Here is a 20,458-nt window from a genome sequence, read left to right on the forward strand (position 1 = left end):
TCCATGTTGTGAATCCATGTGAAGGAACATTGTTCATTTCGGTCCCGTGAGATGATTTTGTTTGAGAGAGACCAGAAGTTCCTATCTTGACAAGGAACTGCACGTTTATTGTCATTATGTTTTGTTACTATTTGTACGTAAGGGGCAATGCTAGAGTACAGTTGTTCTATAAAGTAGGTAACAGCAATACTTGATTTGTTGCAGAGAAGGGGTGTGGGTTCATAATGCACTTGGTCTTTTCCTGCTCCTTAACTACTGCGCCTCTTTTCCTGGTTCTCTATCATTTCTCAACCATATGTGAAGAATCTCATGGTCAAAAATTCATCCAAGCATTTTTAATGTCTCACGTACTCTTATCTTCTTATTCAAAATTCACAACGAGGTTTCAGAACTCCAGAGTATGACTTTCTGATAGAAAGCCTCTCTTGGCCAGAATTAAAATAACATCTTAACACTAGTACAGAAATGTGTGTTTGTGTATCAAAAACCAAACATCCACCTATCTTTTTAAAGTAAACTAAGGATGACACCGTTTGAAATGTAAACTCTCAGTTTCTTCCATGAAGCTGAAGCTTGAAGCTTATTACATATGGGGACTAGAATGTAGTTGATTTCAGAGCAGTGTTTACTTATTCAGGTCAACAAAAATTGGCCTGTCTTCTCTGGGAAGATTCAGAGGTGAGAAGCTATCTCTGAAATCCCATTTCTCATGCATATTCAAGATAGAATATGATTGACTGTTTTGCTGAAAGCAGAAACAAGATCCAGTAGGGAGACCAGAGCAGGAGAGATTATGAGCTGGAACTGTGAGTAGAGCCTAGAAGAGGAATTCCCCCATGATAAGAGTTGAGGGTGCCACAGGTAGCAGATCAGTGAGCAAAAAGAGGAGGAGACAGGTGCATTCAGAAGTTGAGGGATGGGGATCCCTGGGTGGCGCAGCGGTTTGGCGCCTGCCTTTGGCCCAGGGCGCTATCCTGGAGACCCGGGATCGAATCCCACGTCGGGCTCCCGGTGCATGGAGCCTGCTTCTCCCTCTGCCTGTGTCTCTGCCTCTCTCTCTCTCTCTCTGTGTGTGACTATCATAAATAAATTTAAAAAAAAAATTAAAAAAAAAAAAAAAGAAGTTGAGGGATGAAAGAGAGTCATTGTGCAGAGCATTTAGGATGTGTGGAGGTCGGGCCAGGAAGCCCATCTGGTGCCAGGTTATTGAAGGCCCTGAATGTCAGGCTAGGGAATTTTGATTTTGATCTGTATGCAATGGAGAAAGACCAGCGATTTTGGAGGATGTTTGCTGCTGGAATGATGGAAGAAGTGAGGACAGCAGAGTCAGGGTCACCAACTAGAACCTCAGTCCCATCTCCTTGTCTGCCTGGTAGAGTCCATTCATCTTTGAGGCTCAGCTCTTCCCTCACCTTTGCATGGCGTGTTGAGCACCCTTTCTGTCATTCACCTATCCTTCACATACTTCTGTGGTACTTCTTACTGTGCTGTATTTTCGTTATTTATTTGTCTTTACCATTGGACGAGAGTAAAGACCATGTCATATCCATACCTTTGTATTTCTCTAGAACATTGTCTCAATCACCTTGAGAAATGAGATGCAAAAAGCTGGTTAATCAAATATTGACTTCCTCGTATCTCACAAGAATAGTCTGGGCCCTAAGGAGGACATAAAGAGAAAGAGGGACTTCCTGTTGTCCTACCTAGGTAAAAAGACAAGGAACTAATAAAGTACAAGCTAGTGGAGAATAGAATGTTTCACAAGGGGCTTGTGGGCCAAGGTGGCTACAGAAGATGGGATTTCATCAGAACACCAAGGAATAGGTAGGATTTGGCTGAAATAGTGCTAGAATTACTAGCTAGGCCTGGCCTGAACCAAGACCCAGAGGTGGGAAGACACTGTGCATCCTGAGCAGACAATGAGCAGATGAGCTATACTGGGCAGTAAAACGGGAAAAGTAGGTTGGGATGACATTCTAAGTGTCCTTGAATGCCAGGTGAAGGGGTCTGAAATTATATTCAAGGCAATAGGGAAGTGTTGAAAGCTTTTGGGAAAGAAGGTGACATGATTAGGGCTTGCACTTACAGATGAATCTGGAAGCAGATGGATGGAGAGATGATAGGCACGCACTGGTTAGGAGGCTTCCTGTAGTTGAGTAGTGGCCTGGTAATGAGAGTCTTCCCCAGGAGGAGGACAGCGGTTAGGGCCGTCGGGGGCGGGGGGGGGGGCATGTTTGAGTAGGCTGAGACTTCAAAGAACAGAGAGACAACCTTCTTTTTGGGTCTAAAACGTTGACATTGCCAAACCCCACTTTTCGTGGCTAATGGACCACCATATGCTTCACTTTGAGCGTTTAGAATTGACCAAAATGAGACAGAGTAGCCAAATAGATTACATATATGTGTATGTGCATACATATTTATTTGTGTGTGTATTTACATACATAAGTACATTTACAGATATACGTGTATGTGCATCTATCTGTCTATATATGAAAATTGTACAGCTGGAACCCGATTCCCACAATAAATCACTTTCCCTCTATCTTCTTCAAGATCACCTACAGTAAAACTCTGAAAACTATTATTCTATTACCTGTAAAATGAGAATGTCATGCCCTTCATGTGGAACAAATTTTACAACTTTAAAAAGCTATGCTTGCCTGACTTGCAGAATTGTGTCACTGTTCATTTTGTTTTGGTTTCTGTAGCGCTGTCTGACACTAATGGACAGAGGATTTGTTTTCAATTTGATAAATGACTATATATCTGGATTCAGCCCCAAAGATCCTAAGGTAAGTTATAAGGATGTAACCGTAGCGGCTGCTGTACATTAGAGCATGAGACCCAGAGTGGTATTCTCTGGAGGATTTGGAGCTGCTCTTTTTGTTTAGGTACTTTGAGTATATCTGTACCTTAAAGCAGGGGATACTGGTTAGCGTTTGGGGAGTCCCCAAGATCACCCACATGGAAAGACTCCCAGGACTCAACGTATATGGTTACGGTAGCCTTAGTCACAGCTAAAACTCATTACAGTGACACAGTGAGGCTACCCAGCTGCAACAGTAAAGGAAAAACATATCCAGTGGAGTCCTTGGCAGTTCTCAAGTGGGCTTCCCAAGTGCCCGCCCTCCTTCCCTCCAGTGAAGGCCACATGGACCACACCCTTCTTGCAGCAGTGACAATGCAGCCACTTGTGTGCAACCTTTCTGTTCAGGGAAGCCCATTTGGAACTAGGAGTTTAGGATTTTTCCTGGGGGCCGCTCCTATAGTGGAGGCCAGTCAAAATTCCAGAGTTGGGAAAGGAAAAGAAAGCAGATGTTCACAATAAATCACATTGTTTATACAAAATGGTCTGAGCAGGCCGGCAGAGAAGGCACAACCTTATCATGTAGGGAGCATTTGAAAATCCAATTTCCCAAATGCCAGCCAACAACCAACCTTGCAAGCAGCCAACAACCAACCTTGCAAGTGGGCTTTCTTTAAAAGGAGAGCCTACTCTGTTAACTCTTCCCTGCATGGGTCACATCTCAAGGTATCCTTAAAACACCGAACACTTCTGTTGGGGAAATGAATGCCCTGTATGTAATCATTAAAATTAGTAAATGCCTACTAAAAAGGAGTTCATGTGTTGTTTCCTTCTATTTAGGTTCTGGCTGAATACAAGTTTGAATTTCTGCAGACAATTTGCAATCATGAACATTACATTCCTCTGAATTTACCAATGGCATTTGCAAAACCTAAGCTCCAGCGCGTTCAAGGTATGTATTTGCATTTTCCATCATTCGAAGTTGTGTGGTTTTTTTTTATGGGGGCTAGTGCTAGTGTAGTGTAATGTCTTCTAGATAAACCGTGAGTTTAAAGGTAACCTCAGAAGCATTAACTGTTGGAAGATACGTCCATTAACAGTATTCTGCACTTGTTTCATCGTGTCAGTGATAGTATTCATAGCATGGAGAAATCAGGTGTATTACACTGATGGCTGCTTTAACCAGAGGTGTCAGATACTAGTAAAATTACTTTCTGTAGTAGTGTTTGGACTCTTACTTGAGACCAAGTTAAAAAGAACAACAACAAACAAACCATAGAAATGCATTTCCACTGAAAGGAACGTCAAAAGAGAAGCATAAAGGCAGAGTGGAATTGTAATTCGTTGTATGTATTAAATGTATGAAATGCCTTCAGTTAACTCCATTGCTAGTTTAATTGAATGCTTTGTTGTGTAGCACTATTCTTATGTTACTATGTTTTTTATTTGTCCCTTTTCTTTTCATATATTAATTAGATTTTTTTTCATTTGCTGTGGACCGTTTGACTTCAGTAGGTAGGTTTAACTCGGTTCACTCTAAAGTAGTTAAACTGTCTTTAAAAACAATCTGATGAATGGCTAAGATGGACGGGGTGGGGGGGGCTTTGTTTGCTTTCCAAATCTTCCTGAGCCACAGTGACGCTTTAAGCTGACATTCTCAGACAACCAAGGAGATGGTGTAGGAGTTTTTATGATTTGTTGCCTTTTAAGATAAGCTTTAGCATTAATTGCTAGAGGAATCCACTTGAAAACAAGTTCCTGCTCCAGGCAGCATGGGAACCGGAGGGTGTATCTGTTCTTTAAGTGTGTGTCCTCTCTCCCAGGCTTGTCTCCTTCTCTCTGACCCCGTCTAATGACTGCTTGGCTGCAGTTTTGGAGGTCTGGATGAAAGTACCCAATGGGATTTATTCAAATCTCTGAAGTAAAAAACTTACTGCCATTGCAGAACCTGCCCACTAACCCAGCCACCTGGGTTAGTCATTGCTAGCCCTCATGTGTGGACAGTGGTCGGGATTCACAAAAGACAATGACCCAGAGCCAGAAGAAAATCAGCTGTCTTGGTCTCCAGGGGAGTAGCTGCTGAGTGGTGGTGTTAGTCATTGAATCAGAGCCAGCGAAAGAGAAGAAAAAGTCTTTAGGAAACCAAGCATCCCTGCGCAATCACTTCCCAGTTAGATGCTGAGCGTGTGTAGCTCGAATACTTCCCTATTTTTTATTGGTAGCTGTGTGGAAGTGAGAGGAAGGAAGGCGGCATCTACAGATCATCATGATTTAGGATGAAATATGACTACTCACAGCGTTTATGGCTTCCTAACTGGATACGTAGAATTATATGAACTGTTGAAGAGGCAAAAAATAAAAAGACAAAGAAAAGAAAATATATCCTTTAGCTTTATGGCTTAATTAAATTCAAGCATAGAGGAGAGGAAATAAAGATTGTGAAAATGTGCCACAGAAATTATTAAACTTGGTTACCTTCCCTTGTGAGTAGTTACAAGGCAAGTCTCAACCAGGATGTTGTTAGCAGCTGAGATTTAAAACGGACTGAGGTCTAAAAGGGAGTGAAAGACATAGTTCGAAGTGGTGATTTTCTGAAGTCAAAGATCTATATTTGCCTGCTGATGAATTGGAGTGAGATGAGGCCATTTTTCTTACTGTTCTTGGATCCCAATGTATTGGAGCCAGTATGTGACATTTAGACAGTCAGTAGTTAATATCATTAGATTGATTCAGTTGTCCTTGTCTTCCTTTTCCTACTTAAAAAGTGTAAACAGATAAGTAATGCAAGTATTGTATAGAAGCAGTCCAGTTTGTAGTTGTGACTAAATCTTTTCAAGTGTAAAGACGTGTTAAGACACTGCCAAATGTAGTATTCTTTCATTCTGGGTTCTAGCTTAAGACTCCTAAGAGTTAAAAGGAATCTAGGATCTAGGAAAAAGAAATCTAGGAACTGTCTTACTGATTGAAATGATCATTAAGGCTATCATACAGCCCTAATTATGAGCACACCTGTCTTGTAAAAATTTTGCATGCTCATTCTACATGAAAAAAGAATTGTTCACATTAATTAATGACTAAATTATAGTTCTTGCTAGCATGATCATGTTACTAAATAATCAATGCAGTATTTTAATGTTAATGTGATTTGTGATTATTTTTATCAACGGGTTTTAAATTTCATTATGCTGCAGATTCAAATCTTGAATACAGTTTATCAGATGAATATTGCAAGCATCACTTCTTGGTTGGTTTACTTCTGAGGGAAACCTCCATTGCTCTCCAGGATAATTACGAGATCAGATATACAGCTATTTCTGTCATAAAGAATCTTTTGATAAAACATGCATTTGACACTAGATACCAGCACAAGGTAAGGATGTCCTTGTAATCAGTATCACATTAGTCAATTTCTGCTAAGATTTTCCATTAAAGACAAAAGTGTTCAGTAAGGAACATAATAGGAACATTGATGAACTTATTTTTATAAATGAGATTTGTTTCAGTATCAAATGATTCAGTTCTAAAAATACTGTTCAGTTAACTATTGGAGAAAAACACTGGTTTCTCAAATCGTGTAAAGAACAACATACCTCCTTCATGATTTGTTACATAAGCTAAGTAGGATTTTTTTTAAAAAAATCATTTATGGTTATAGCCATGTATACTCTTTCAAATATATATCTCAGTATATATCCTCTAATATATATCCCTAAATGAATTATATTGATTACAGACGTGTTAGCTGTGCCAAATGTGAAATACATAATACAAAGATTTTCTTCTTACTGAAAAAATTTACAAATGCTATAAACTTTATATCCATTACACATTGTGTGTGTGTGAAGGCCATAGCTGTAGTTACTGTTTGCTCTACCTTTAACATATACATTCAGATCTTATTAACATTAAGCCCTATGGACTTAAAAAAGTAGATTGCAAACTGTGGATTTAGAATAACCTAACTTATGTACCTGAAATCAAATGCCTCAAGGTAACATCATATTATTTCATAATTAATAATTTGTCCCTTGGTTTTTCCATTCAAAGATAAATAAAAATTAGGATATCATTTATTATTGTAATCACTTTGGAAAGCTGACTTGGAGATAGAGTGTATTCTTTCTCTACAGTATTCCCATTTGTCCATGATAAACAGAAGATGCCTGCCCTCTATATCCAGTCATATTTCTTTAATTCCAAAGTTTTGGTGGTTTGTTTGTTTGTTTACTTACAAATTTTGCTGGTTTTCTTCATGTGATTCTATCTTAGAGTGGATTTATTTTATGATTTTTTTAAAGATTGTATTTATTTATTTGACAGAGAACACAAGCAGATAGGGGGAGAGAGAGAAGCAGGTTTCCTGCCGAGCGGGGACCCCAACACGGGGCTGCGTGAGCCAAGCCGAAAGTAGACACTTGACCCACTGAGCCACCCAGGCGCCCCTATCTTTTTTTTTTTCTTAGATTTTATTTATTTATTCACGATAGACAGAGAGAGTCAGAGACACAGGCAGAGGGAGAAGCAGGCTCCATGGAGGGAGCCTGATGTGGGACTCGATCCCGGGTCTCCGAGATCGCACCCAGGGCCAAAGGCAGGCGCCAAACCACTGCGCCACCCAGGGATCCCAGCCCCTATCTTAAAGTAGATTTAAACTCAGCTCTAGGGGATCCCTTACATGCAGCTAAAATTTATTGAGGACTCACTACATGTAAGACACTGTATTAAGTATCATTATTATTATCCCCATTTTACAAAAGAGAAAACTGTGGTCAAGTGACTTGTTCACAATGCAGGAACTAGTAGCAGGAGACCTGGAAATCATACATGTATAAAATCCAAAATCTGTGTTCTTAGCCACTAGACTATAGTGACTGTCACATCCAAAGTGGGACACTAAACCTAGAGAACCACCAAAAAAGGATGACAGCGATGGGGAAATGTCTTGAAACCAAAGTCATGTGAAGAATAAAGGAAAGGAATTAGGGCCATTTAGCTTTGCAAGAAATGAATTAAGCTGATTCATGTTAATGGTCTTTAAATATTTAAAGAGTTGCTGTGTAAAAGTGCTAGTAGCCTTACTCTTTGTAGTTGCAGAGGGCAGAGCTATACTTAGCAGGTAGGACTTAGAAGGAGTAAATCAGCTATAGTACCCTTCTAATGGAACCTAGGAAAAGGCTGGAGTGTTTAAGGAAGAAGTGTAAAAGGAGCCATTTGTCAGGGGTAGGTAAGGGCCATTCCTGCCTTGGGCGGGAAGTTGGACTCGAATGTTGGTTCTCAGACCTCTCTGCACATCAGCATGATATGGGGCAGATTCCCAGAAATAATGAACAGTATGAAAAATTGTTCAGCCTGAATAACAAATGCAAATTCAAGCAACAATGAGATAACTATTGATCTGCTGTATTTGGTAGGTTGACTGTTGAGCCCTAGAGGCCTTCTCTAAGTCTCCAGACAAACCTCCCAAAGTCATGAAATGTGAAGGGGGCAACCTTTATGCCATTACATCCACTGTTTTTGCTGACTTGAGTGTATGTACATTTTGGATGAGGAATGTCTAGAGCTGAGAAAAGCAATAAATACATTTTCGTATAAGAGGTACCACATTAAGACTACTAGTGGCCAGGAGATAAATAAATATATTTATTTACAAATAGATCAATCTCCCAAGTCTTAAAATTGACCCGAGGGGCCAAGATCACATTATCTTAACTGCTTTGATCAAAACAAAACAAGGGTGCCTGGGTGGCTCAGTGGTTGAGCATCTGCCTTCAGCTCAGGTCATGGTCCTGGGGTTGAGTCCCACATTGGACTTGCCACTGGGAGCCTGCTTCTCCCTCTGCCTATGTCTCTGCCTCTCTGTGTCTCTCATGAATAAATAAATACAATCTTTAAAATAAAACAAAAAAATGTTTCTTTAAGGAATAGAGTAACTCACCATTTTTCAAAAAGATTCATTTATTGGAGAGAGAAGGGAAGGGCAGAGGGAGAGAGAATCCTGAAACAGACTTCCTACTGAGTGTGGAGCCCAATGCGGGGCTCAGTCCCAGGACCCCAAGATCCTGATCTGAGCCGAAACCAAGATTCGGCTGCCCAACTGACTGAGTCACCCAGGAGCCCCAGTAACTCACCATCTTTTTTACTTCTTTCGTTTATTCATTCTTTCAGCTGATGTGTATTGACTATCTTCTCTCTGCCCAGGCACTGGGATTGAAGCAGTAAAACAAGACAGACACAATCCCTGTGCTCATGAAAATGCAACCCTCACTGGAGTTAAAGAATGGGACTGATATCCGCTTCCTAGGTCAAGTGCTATTTTTAAAAGAATGAACTTCTGCCTTTTATGTAGTTAACGTCTGAGGGATGTGATTTGACTCTGTATTGTGTCTACATTCAAATACCAAGAAGGTTCTGTGGTAACTAGTTTTGAGACTGAAAGTACAAATAGACTCGTGCTTCACTCATTTGTTGTGGTTATCAGCCTACTTAGAGTCTCAAAACAGATAGATGAGGCCAACTTTGTGATGTAGACATATTATATACCTATTAAGCTTTGGATAATTATTTTTCAGAACCAACAAGCCAAAATAGCACAATTGTACCTCCCATTTGTTGGACTGCTTTTGGAAAATATCCAGCGGTTAGCAGGTCGAGATACTTTGTATTCTTGTGCAGCCATGCCTAATTCTGTAAGTAGTTATGTGTCTCCACTGGTGCTATCCCGTTTTACTGACTTGTTTAGAATTGGGATCGTATGCTGTATGGTCTCTATCTTAATCATTACTTTTCATTCCATTTTTACAGTTAAGACTTTTTCTAGAGCAGTGCTTCTCAAACTCTACTGTGCATGCGAATCACCTGGGGATTTTGTTAAAACAGTGATTCTAATTCTGTAGGCCTGCAGTGGAGTTGGAGACCATGTGTTTCTAACACACTTTTGCCTGATTCTGGTCCAAGGACTACAATTTGAGTAACAAGGTCCAAGAGAACACCAAGAATCCCTTACACCCAGTGTTTTGTTTTTAAGATTTACTGTTGTTATTTGCCATTAATATATTTATTCAACTTGTAAACTGAATGGAAGATTCTTTGCTTCCAAAATGTGAGGCACCAGGGGCTAAGCTGTATTCCTTTGCTTCCCTTTTGCAGGACATCCTCCTTTTGGTTCTTCTTGAAAGTTGCTTTTAGCTCAGCACAATTGATCTGTGCTTTTTTTCTCCCTTTAGAAGCTTAGTGTTAAAAGCAACTTTGGAGGGTGATCAGTCTCCCATTTGGCAAAACCACTTTTTGGCATTGTAATAATTAAAACTTTCCTTCCTATGTTAGACCTAAAAGGTTTTCTTATCTACTTGTCCTAGTTTTGCCTTCTTAGACATACATAGAACACATCTGTTCCCACCTCTGCATTATGCCCCTTATACAACTGCCTTCTAAATTTTTGTTGAGACCAGACATCTCCGCTTCATCTGCTGTCATTCCAAAACCCTTGACAATCTTGGTTACACTCTTAGATACGCCCCATTTTAGAAGTCACTCTATTAAAATGTGGTGTCCAGAATTCTACACTTTAGAGTCTGCCCAGTGGGACGAGTAAGTCCTGCCCTACTTCCCACTCCATGTTCCATATGGCCCAACATCACTTTCACACTTTCAGTAGCCATGTCATATTGTTGAGTGGCAGGTTAAACTGGGTCATTTACAGCTTCCTTTGGAAATTACCCCTATCAAATGTCGTATCCGATTTGATCAGCCTGCCTTGGGTTCCTGGGAAAGCTGCTTTTAAGCCTCCCTGATGGCTTTATTGCCCATAGCTCCTGATTACATAAATCAGCTCAATGTGGGTGCTACATTATCTACCTGGGCTTTAGGCTGGTCTCTCTTCACAAATACAGTTACTCATGCTTATCCTCACTCCACAACATTTGACAGTGATATTTGGAAGTATTTTACTTATCTGTTCTTTTTTCTGTAGTTCAAATTCATCTAGGGCTTCTGGTCACACCCCTCCTTCTAGCGTTGCACCTAGTTCCAAGGAGGAGAACTGAGCCATGATTGGGCTGCAACCAGTTGCAGCTTTTACCAGCTATCTAGAGTTCTGTTACTTGGCCAGAGGTCATGCTTGCAAAGTATACTAGTCCCCTGTTTTTAAAGAGATGTCACCTAAATGCTAATAGTGATAGCTGATTTACACTTTCACAGTGAGCTTTGTTTAAAATTAGGGTACTCTCTCATTCTGTTGATTCCAATTTCTCATCCTTGTGTACAAATGTGTTGAAATGACAGAGGTATCACATTGTGTTACAGGCATCCAGGGATGAGTTTACATGTGGCTTCACTTCACCTACAAATAGAGGGAGTCTGAGCACTGACAAAGACACAGGTAATTAAGTCCTTTAAAGATTATACATTGCATGGTATGTAGAAATGCATCCTTTCTCTGCATTTTTGAAATACTTCATAATAAAAGTCATACATAGCATGTTCTCTACTAAACTTTAATTAAAATCTGACTCTTGGGGATCCCTGGGTGGCTCAGCGGTTTAGCGCCTGCCTTCGGCCCAGGGCATGGTCCTGGAGTCCTGGGATCGAGTCCCACATCAGGCTCCCTGCGTGGAGCCTGCTTCTCCCTCTACCTGTGTCTCTGCCTCTCTCTCTCTGTCTCTCATGAATAAATAAAGAAAATTTAAAACAAAATACAATCTTACTCTCATTTGCAGCCTTTTTTTTTCCTTAAGTTTCCTTATCTAAGCTTGTTTAAAACGTAGCTTTGGTATACTGACATAATAGAGGCTAATGAGAAAAACACTGGTTTCTGATCCTTTTATCTGTCTCCAGTCTTGAATAAGACACTTCCATTTCCTGGGTCCAAATTTCCTTATCTATAAAATTCTCTCTCAGATTGTGTGGCTTTCATTTATTACTTCCAAGGAACTTCTTGTAGTTTCATACATAGTAAAGTATTTCAAGAGGTTAAAAAAAATCACCCATTGTTAGGCTTTTTTTGGTGTTTTGATATTATATAGAAACTTCAAATTTTAGTTGACCAAGATCTATCCCCTAAAATCTATCTTTACTTAAATTAACCCAGTACCTACTTTTAAAAATATTTTTTGACCATTCTTTTTGTTGTTAACACAAGGACTTGGCTTTATTCCAGCTTATGGGGCTTTTCAAAATGGACATGGAATTAAGAGGGAAGATTCAAGAGGTTCCCTCATCCCAGAGGGAGCAACAGGATTTCCAGATCAGAGCGGAACTGTCGAAAATGTAAGAACCTAAATATATGGGATAACCCTAGGGATGTGTTGGGCTACAACAATCTTTCTTCTCAAAGGCTTTCTACTCTCCTATAGCCTCTCTGGATCTGTAAAAAGCATCCCATAATTCTTGGATATTGCGGTGGTTCCTTCCTATCACAGCAGCTGCTACTTGGATATTTAAAACTGTGGAGGATAAGGCATTCATCATTAAGAGTTCTAACTTTGAATACCTCCCTTAATCCTCACATACTGTAACCTGTTCTAGAGAGGGAAGGTTCAAGTTTAAAATATCTAATGCACCTTGTCATTTAAATCCCTTCATGGCAGGGTTAATTCAGCCTTTCATTCTTTTGTAATAGAATAGTTAACATGGGAGAAAAAAAATTAGGTCTCCAAATTGATGATCTTGGTGTCTCATCATCACTTAATCAGAATATGTTCTCTAACATTAAAATTTGGGAGATGTGTGCCTTGAGACAGAAACCTCATTTTATTTTTGAGACAGAGAAGAAGCCAGCGGCAGGGGGCAGGCAGCAAGGAGGGGCAGAGGGCAAGGGAGAGAGAATCTTAAGCAGGCTCTATACCCAGTGCAGAGCCCAACGCGGGGCTTAATCTCACCACCCTGATTATCATGACCTAAGCTGAAATCAAGTCAGACACGTAATCAGCTGAGCTACCCTGGCACCTGGGAAACTTATCTTAGGCCAGTAAAGCCTTGTCACACTACTATGTAAAATCACAGTCATATAAAATTAGGGTTGGAAGGGTGCATAAATATAATAAATTCCAACTCAGTTTACAAATGAAAACTGGGTTTGTGGGATCCCTGGGTGGCGCAGCGGTTTAGCGTCTGCCTTTAGCCCAGGGCGCAATCCTGGAGATCCGGGATCGAGTCCCACGTCGGGCTCTCAGTGCATGGAGCCTGCTTCTCTCTCTCTCTCTCTCCCTCTCTGTGTGTGTGTGACTATCATAAAAAATTTAAAAAAAAAAAGAAAACTGGGTTTGTGACTTAGGACAACCACACAGCTATGGCAGGCCAGACCTGAGCCCAGGTTTTCTGATTCCAGCCATATTTCTCCTTTATCATGGCATTCTTAGTGTGCACCAGAATCACCTGGGGAGGGACCTAATATAAGCAGATAGCTGGGCCCCACCCCAGAGTTTTTTATTCCATCTGGGATGGGGCTTGCTAATTTGTTTTTCTAAGTTCCCAAGTGATGCTGATGCTGCTGGTTGGGAACCACTCCTTGAGGACCACTGGAGTATACTTCATTGAGCTTGGGAGTAAATAGTAATTTATTCACAAAGGTTCCTATTTCATGTCATTTAGAATTCTGTCAACAGACATTATCATAGGTAAGGCAGATAAAGGACAAAGAAGTTAAAGAACTTGTTAATAATCATACAGCTAGCAAGCATTCAGAACCTAGGTGTTTTGCTCAAAATGAAAATTCATTCTTAGTAAATCCTAGTTTAGTAAATGCGTATCTCCAGCCCAATTTAGCTCAACTGTGGAAGTATTGGTTTTTAATAAGGAAAATTCTTTAGATTATTAATACTCTATTCATATAAATTCCCAAATAAGTCAGATCTTGGCATGCTTAATAACTGATATTTTAACAAAAGTCCTTAAATAATGGGAACATCACTAGTTTGTAGATGCTCTAGTTTTGAAATATTACTGGAATCTTCATCATATTATCTTGTAATATTAGCCCTTTAAAAAATATAGATTCCCTGACCTATTATTTGTAGGTTGGATTTTAATTAATAAACTTTGAAAGATTCAAATTAAAAGAGCTTAAAATGGCTCTGTGCTTTGATATACCTTAGTTAAGTTCCTCCTCCATGTAAAAGCTATTTTTCCTGGAATAGCCACATATGGTTATATAAGGTTTTTACTACTACTAAAACACAGAACTTATGGGAATGAAACACAGTGTTCATGACTATTATCTTGGTGAAGACCCTCGGATGATTTCTAGTGATACTACTCTGTGCAATAGCAATAAAGAAAGATTCCAGCTCATTTACCTTCCAAGTATGATATAAAATTTGGATTTAGGCTTAGAATTTTCCCAAACAGGACTAATGATACAAATAGTTATTGGGTTAAAGGTTATGGGGAATTATAATATTGTTTCACAAAAGTCCTATCTTTCTATTACAGACCCGACAGAGTTCTACAAGGAGTAGCGTATCCCAGTATAACCGATTGGATCAGTATGAAATCAGAAGCCTCTTAATGTGCTACCTGTATATAGTAAAAATGATTTCTGAAGGTGAGTTACCAGCATATTAGGCCTGGTCTCTACTAGACATTTACCTTCGCAAGTTCATGCAGTAAATATTTGATCATCATTTGTATGTAGAACACATACACATTAGAGACAAATCTTTGAAGACTCTGACCTTAAAACATTCCTATATTTCTAACTTAAAATAGGTACATTTTGGTCATAGAGGTTTGAGTCTTCTATTTTTTGAATTTAAAACTTGATTTCTAAAATGAAACAATAGTTTCCAAAGTGCTAAACGTTTTTTTTTTTCATGCAGAGCTTATAATTCAGTAAATGACCGATGTAAATAGGAGGAGGCAATAATAACCAGAAGTCATATTTAATATTTTAGTTTTTATTTAACCCAAGATTTGGAAAACCAGAAGCAAACAAAAAAAGACAGGAAGGGTTCTCTGAGGGTAGGGAGTGCCACTTTTATCTTCGTAGCACCACTGATGGTATTGTGTGGTATCAGATTCTTTTTCAGACTCCAGTTTTTTTCCCTTGGTGTAGAGTTGTACTATTTACTAGTATTAACACTTCTTCATATGATAGAGTAACCAAAGGGTTTTCATAAACTGCATGTCCTCTGGAAGTAAAATCAAGAGGTTATCTAATTCCCAAATACCACATTTATTTATATAATTCCCTCCCTTTTCTTCCTTTTCTCAGTATTTTTACTGAAAAACATGTATGCAGGAATAAAGAACATAAAAGGACCTCAGTTCTGATTATCATTATACATGTTATCATTATATTTTACTTATCTATTTCTTACTTTATTTTTAGTAAATGTTAAAGATTTTTTATAATAATACAGGCTATAAAAACAAAATAATTTGATAGCTAGAGACTAAAAATAGCTAGATATGAATAGTTTAGAATATATTAATAAAAGTAGAAATATAACTATAATCTTTAAGTTCTAAGATTGTATAATTTAAAGTCAAAGACTATATTGAGACTATATGATGTACCACCCTCTTTTGGGAAAGAAAGAAATAAAGGGAGATCATTTTGAACCCTGGTGGTATTTCATTCTGAGAAATAATGGATCAGTTAACAACTATAGCCACAGCTCACTATTTTTGTCTTCCCACAAGGTGAAAAGTGGGCAGACTTGGAAAGTGATGGTTAATGTATATGGGGTTTCTTTTGAAGGTGATGAAAATATTCTAAAGCTGGGGTGATGGTCTATAACTCTTTGAAAATGCTATAAACTACCGTATTGTGCACTATTTAAATGGTTGAGTTTTATGGTACATGAAATCACTCAATAAATTTGTTTCTTTAAAAAAAGGTCTAAGGGGATCCCTGGGTGGCTCAGTGGCTTAGGGCCTGCCTTTGGCCCAGGGTGTGATGCTGGCGTCCCTGGATCAAGTCCCACGTCGGGCTCCCTGCATGGGGCCTTCTTCTCCCTCTGCCTGTGTCTCTGCCTCTCTCTCTCTCTCTCTCTCTCATGAAAAAATAAAATCTAAAAAAAAAAAAAAAAAAAAAAAAAAAAAAAAAAAAAAAAAAAGGTCTAAGAGGGACACTTGAGTGGCTCAGTGGTTGAGCATCTGCCTTTGGCTCAGGTCATGATCCCAGGGTCCTGGGATCTAGTTCTTCATTGGGCTCCCCATAGGGAGCCTGCTTCTCTCTCTGCCTTTGTCTCTGCTTCTCTGTGTCTCTCATGAATAAATGACTCTTAAAAAAAAATGGCCTAAGAGACACATGAAAAAACAACAACAACAACAACAAAAAGTAGTTGAAAAAAAAAAGTAGTTGAATACCACCATACCCCAAGGAAAGAAAGTTGGGGGCAGGCAGAGAAAAAAAAAGGAGGGGGGAGGAAAAAAAGGAGGGGGGAGGAGAAAAAAGGAGGGGAGGGGAAGAAGGGGAGGGGAAGGAGGAGGGGAGGGGGAGAAAAAGGAGGTGGGGGAGTTGCATTGCTGACTGCTCCTCTCTTCCACATGTGCACACGTGCACACCACACACACACACACACACGTGTGCATGTGCACAACCACATACTGTGATAACCAGTGACAAGTCTCTGGCTGTTTTTTTTAGTGTCATGGATAAGACCATAACTGCTTTGTTTCTTGAGAACTTCATAGTTCCTGCTCCTCTTATAAATGTTGACCTCTCTTGCTGAATATTTGGTCTTTGTTCATTAGATTTTTCTTTCTTATGCTCTTTTTGATTTTTAAAAGCACATTTTTAAAGAACTAGTACACAGTCTGTCACATCTCTTTATCTTTTGTACATGTAAAGTCATATTCATTTTATTCTGAAAAAAATCTACTTCTGGATCTTTCTCAATGGATGTATTCTAGTTGCCTGGTCTTGTCTGGTAAATTTTTTAGTCACTCTATGTGCATTTAAATGTTGAACTCTTATAAGTCCACACTCTCCAGGTCCTCTCTTGGCTTTAATTGGTTCATAAACAGAGCAACTTAATTTCAACAAAAAGATGGTAGACCTCTATCAATGGATGTATTATAGTTGCCTGGTCTTGTCTGGTAAATTTTTTAGTCACTCTATGTGCATTTAAATGTTGAACTCTTATAAGTCCACACTCTTCAGGTCCTCTCTTGGCTTTAATTGGTTCATAAACAGTAGCAACTTAAAAAAAAAAAATAAACAGTAGCAACTTAATTTCAACAAAAAGATGGTAGACCTCTATCAATGGATGTATTCTAGTTGCCTGGTCTTGTCTGGTAAATTTTTTAGTCATTCTATGTGCATTTAAATGTTGAACTCTTATAAGTCCACACTCTCCAGGTCCTCTCTTGGCTTTAATTGGTTCATAAACAGAGCAACTTAATTTCAACAAAAAGATGGTAGACCTCTATCAATGGATGTATTCTAGTTGCCTGGTCTTGTCTGGTAAATTTTTTAGTCATTCTATGTGCATTTAAATGTTGAACTCTTATAAGTCCACACTCTTCAGGTCCTCTCTTGGCTTTAATTGGTTCATAAACAGTAGCAACTTAATTTCAACAAAAGATGGTAGACCTCTATCAATGGATGTATTCTAGTTGCCTGGTCTTGTCTGGTAAATTTTTTAGTCATTCTATGTGCATTTAAATGTTGAACTCTTATAAGTCCACACTCTTCAGGTCCTCTCTTGGCTTTAATTGGTTCATAAACAGTAGCAACTTAATTTCAACAAAAAGATGGTAGACCTCTACACTTCTGTATGGAAGTAGAGGGATTCTAAATTTCCTTCTCTATTTGTGCTATATTTTATTAACTGGCATTAAGTCATTGTTTCAAAGTCTTAGTCATTTCCCAAACCTTTTTTGTTCTTATTGTCTTGTTTATTATTTACAGAAAAACAGAATCAGAGTCAAGGGTAATCAGTTACACAGTCTGAATGGACAAGAAGACTGTCCTTTGGTAAAAGAAAAGCATTTTCCTTGAGAGGATGAGGGAAAGCTACTTCTCCCTTTTTCCTGACTGTATCTTGGCTTTTCTCTTGATTACAGACTCAAAGATCAAACTTTGGGTATCACTTGGAGGCTTATAGGCACCATACTCTGTACTTGTAGATTCATTACTATTCTTCTTAACGGATTGTTCAGTGGACAGTGTCTGGTTACTGCAATCTCTTACAGAAAACACATTGTTGCAATAAGCAGTACCAGCCTTCAATCTTCTTTTCCCATTAGATTTTAAGGTATAGTCAAAAGGAAATACAGTTAAAGGGGGCTTTTCCTTTCTCGATGTAAAAGGGGAAAGTGAACTTTTGTTATAATCAGGCATATTTTCCTCTGAAGTTTCAGATATGACTTGAGTAGTTGGGTTTTCTGCAGAAATACTGGAAAGGCTCCAAGAGAAGTCAATATGAGTTTCACACTTTTGTGTGGAGGTCTTCTGGGTGATGATATGTTTCCTTTTTGGCTGGCCAAGCTTGTCTTCATGAAGGTCTGAAACATCTTGAAATCCATCCCCACTTTGAGGATCAAGTGTAGATGTTAAAGGAAAAGCTGCAGTTGACTTCTGATTGGTACTGCTCACTGCAGCAGGCTTACTGCTATTAGAAGAAATCTCAGGAGAGATCTGTGGCTCCTCAAAGAGGTCCTGACTGTAAAATGGAATTGCAAACTTTGGACTTTGTCGTCGTTCTTTTTTTCTCCCAGATCTTATCTGTTCAGTATTTGATTGCCTCATTTGGATAGGCAGATGCATCTGAGCACTTGGGGCAGGCTCCTTGACCGAAAAAACTTGCACAGACCTTTGAGTACAGGGAATAAAGTCATCATCATCGCTATCAGAAAAAGAAAAAGAAGGCTGAAACTGTTGCTGATTCAGTCTTAGTTTTTCAGAAAGCTTTTTATTTTCTTCTCTTAACTTATTCCTTTCTGCAGTAAGCTCAGCAATAAACTGAAGATTTTGTTGCTGAATATCATAAAACTCTTGCTGTAGCGTGTTCCTGTACGTTTCATTCATTGAACAGCGGTCACATACTTTTGCGTTTAACTGATTTCGCAAGTCACGAATGGTGCTATTGAGGACTTTCTGTTGTTCGGTCAGCTCTTTAATTTTGGCTATGGAGCCTGTCCACCTCCCGTCTGCCAATCGCTCTTTCCTCAAAGTGGCTAATTTTGCCTGTAAACGGTGTAGCTCTCTATCATGGAGCTCTTTGAGTGCTAGCCAAGTTTTCTTAAACTCGTCAGACGACACATCACAGACACTGAACCGCAATTTATCTTTTACTGAAGGTTTCTTACCACTTCCCCTGTCTCCTCCACCCATGTTCCCTTTCTGCATTCTGTCTCACGGATTTGGGATTTAGAAATGGTGGAGACGGGCTAACGGCTTGACAGCGCTGCCGCCGCTGCCGACAAAATGGCGGAGGAGCTGCTGACTAGAGCTGGGCCGCGGCAGGGATAAGGCTTTCACCCCTTTTACAGACCTTCTATGAAGCTGCCTCTGGGCACACGGCTGGCACAAGGCTGGCTCAGGGATGGATGGAAAGTCCCAACGTTTTGGCGGAAAGAGGTACGAGTCTTTCGCCAGGAAAAGCCGGTGCGCAGGAGAGGGAAGATGGCACCTCGGCACCGCGCTTCGACGGGAGGCTGAGAGGCCGGAAACCCGGTGGCTTCTGGGAGATCTGGGCTTCTCTGAGCAAGGCAATAAAAGGCGGGGGGGGGGGGGGGAGACCGGAAGTCCCTGCTCGCTTTATTTATTTATTTTTAATCTAATTTGACGCTACTTCTCATTTGTATTCTTGAGGATCAGTGTTTTAGAAAGTATCAATACTCATGGCTTTAAAAACAGTTGGAAGTAAAGTCAAAATCCCTACCTTCCTCCCTCTCCCACCCCCTCCATATAGCCAACATCGCCTAGTCTTCGCAGCCCTCGCTTGCCGGTTGTAACTGGAATGGCAGGTTTGTCATTGGACAGTTCTGTTTTACGTATAAGATGTTTACGTTGAAGAGCTACCGGCACCGCTAGCTATATCTGAGTTGCCTAAAAAGGGGACGGAGAGGGGTGCCTGTCTGACTCAGTGGGTAGAGCATGCGACAGGATCTCGGGGTTGTCAGTTCTAGCCCTAACTTTGGGTGTAGAGATTAGTTAAAAATAAAATCTCTTTAAAAAATAAAGGAGCGTTAAGTGGCGGCAGTATTTTTTTTTTCTTTTCATTTTTTCCCCCCACATCTCAATAAGTCACTGTGTTGGAAGCAAAGGAACCAGTCACAAGAGAAGTATATGTGATAGATTTAAGGGACTTTTATATCTGGAATAATTCAATATGTGTGTGTGGACAAATGGTTAAAAGATAAACAGCCATATTTTTAAGAGTTTATTTGAGCAAAAATTGATCAGAATCCGGTAGCATCCAATCTAGCAGATAGAAAAAAAGGCCTGAGGAGCTGTACAAAATGAAAGACTTTTAGAGGTAGAAGGGAGCTGGAACAAGGAAGTTAATACAGGGGGGAAAAAGTGGGTTGGATGTGCTTAGCATAAAGTTATTTAACATCGTTTTCGTTCAGCCTGTTGTTTTGTTTTTAACTCTGTGTGTGTTTACATAATACCAGGGCCTCAGAGTTTATAATGCAAAGGCAAAGAGAGAAAAAAAATCTCTCTTATAAAGTTTAAAGTTCTCAAACTTTTTGGTTCAC

General features: G+C 39.5%; 2 protein-coding genes and 1 long non-coding RNA gene across 6 annotated transcripts in view; 1 reads left to right on the plus strand and 2 right to left on the minus strand.

The window, feature by feature from the left end:
- The window catches only part of DOCK11 (dedicator of cytokinesis 11), a 187,708-nt gene that overhangs the window by 109,446 nt on the left and 57,804 nt on the right, over window positions 1-20,458 (plus strand). For 3 of the 4 annotated variants that reach the window (XR_005386410.1, XM_038588149.1, XM_038588151.1), the window contains exons 29-36: window positions 2,712-2,795; window positions 3,650-3,761; window positions 4,286-4,324; window positions 6,001-6,179; window positions 9,379-9,495; window positions 11,111-11,186; window positions 11,964-12,073; window positions 14,237-14,348. Coding sequence is in view for 3 of the 4 variants with exons in the window: in XM_038588149.1 (XP_038444077.1) it covers window positions 2,712-2,795; window positions 3,650-3,761; window positions 4,286-4,324; window positions 6,001-6,179; window positions 9,379-9,495; window positions 11,111-11,186; window positions 11,964-12,073; window positions 14,237-14,348 (829 nt within the window). In the remaining variant the exon portion in view is untranslated. The remainder of the gene's footprint in view (window positions 1-2,711; window positions 2,796-3,649; window positions 3,762-4,285; window positions 4,325-6,000; window positions 6,180-9,378; window positions 9,496-11,110; window positions 11,187-11,963; window positions 12,074-14,236; window positions 14,349-20,458) is intronic. The other variant, XM_038588150.1, reaches the window with a different exon arrangement.
- LOC111094687 lies at window positions 14,680-19,421 on the minus strand. Its single transcript, XR_005386411.1, has 2 exons — window positions 19,249-19,421; window positions 14,680-14,934 (listed from the first exon to the last, which is right to left on the minus strand). It is a non-coding gene; the product is annotated as an uncharacterized LOC111094687 (long non-coding RNA).
- On the minus strand, window positions 15,989-19,255 carry LOC111094686 (DNA endonuclease RBBP8-like). Its single transcript, XM_038588152.1, has 2 exons — window positions 17,008-19,255; window positions 15,989-16,809 (listed from the first exon to the last, which is right to left on the minus strand). The coding sequence occupies exon 1, from the start codon at window positions 19,101-19,103 to the stop codon at window positions 17,769-17,771; it is 1,335 nt and encodes a 444-aa protein (XP_038444080.1). The 5' UTR covers window positions 19,104-19,255; the 3' UTR covers window positions 15,989-16,809; window positions 17,008-17,768.

The sequence above is a fragment of the Canis lupus genome, chromosome X, assembly GCF_011100685.1.
Source record: "Canis lupus familiaris isolate Mischka breed German Shepherd chromosome X, alternate assembly UU_Cfam_GSD_1.0, whole genome shotgun sequence".
Lineage (NCBI taxonomy): Eukaryota > Metazoa > Chordata > Mammalia > Carnivora > Canidae > Canis > Canis lupus.

Coding starts and splice junctions, on each gene's coding strand:
- LOC111094686 (XM_038588152.1), bottom strand. CDS start 19,103: ATGCAGAAAGGGAACATGGGTGGAGGAGACAGGGGAAGTGGTAAGAAA.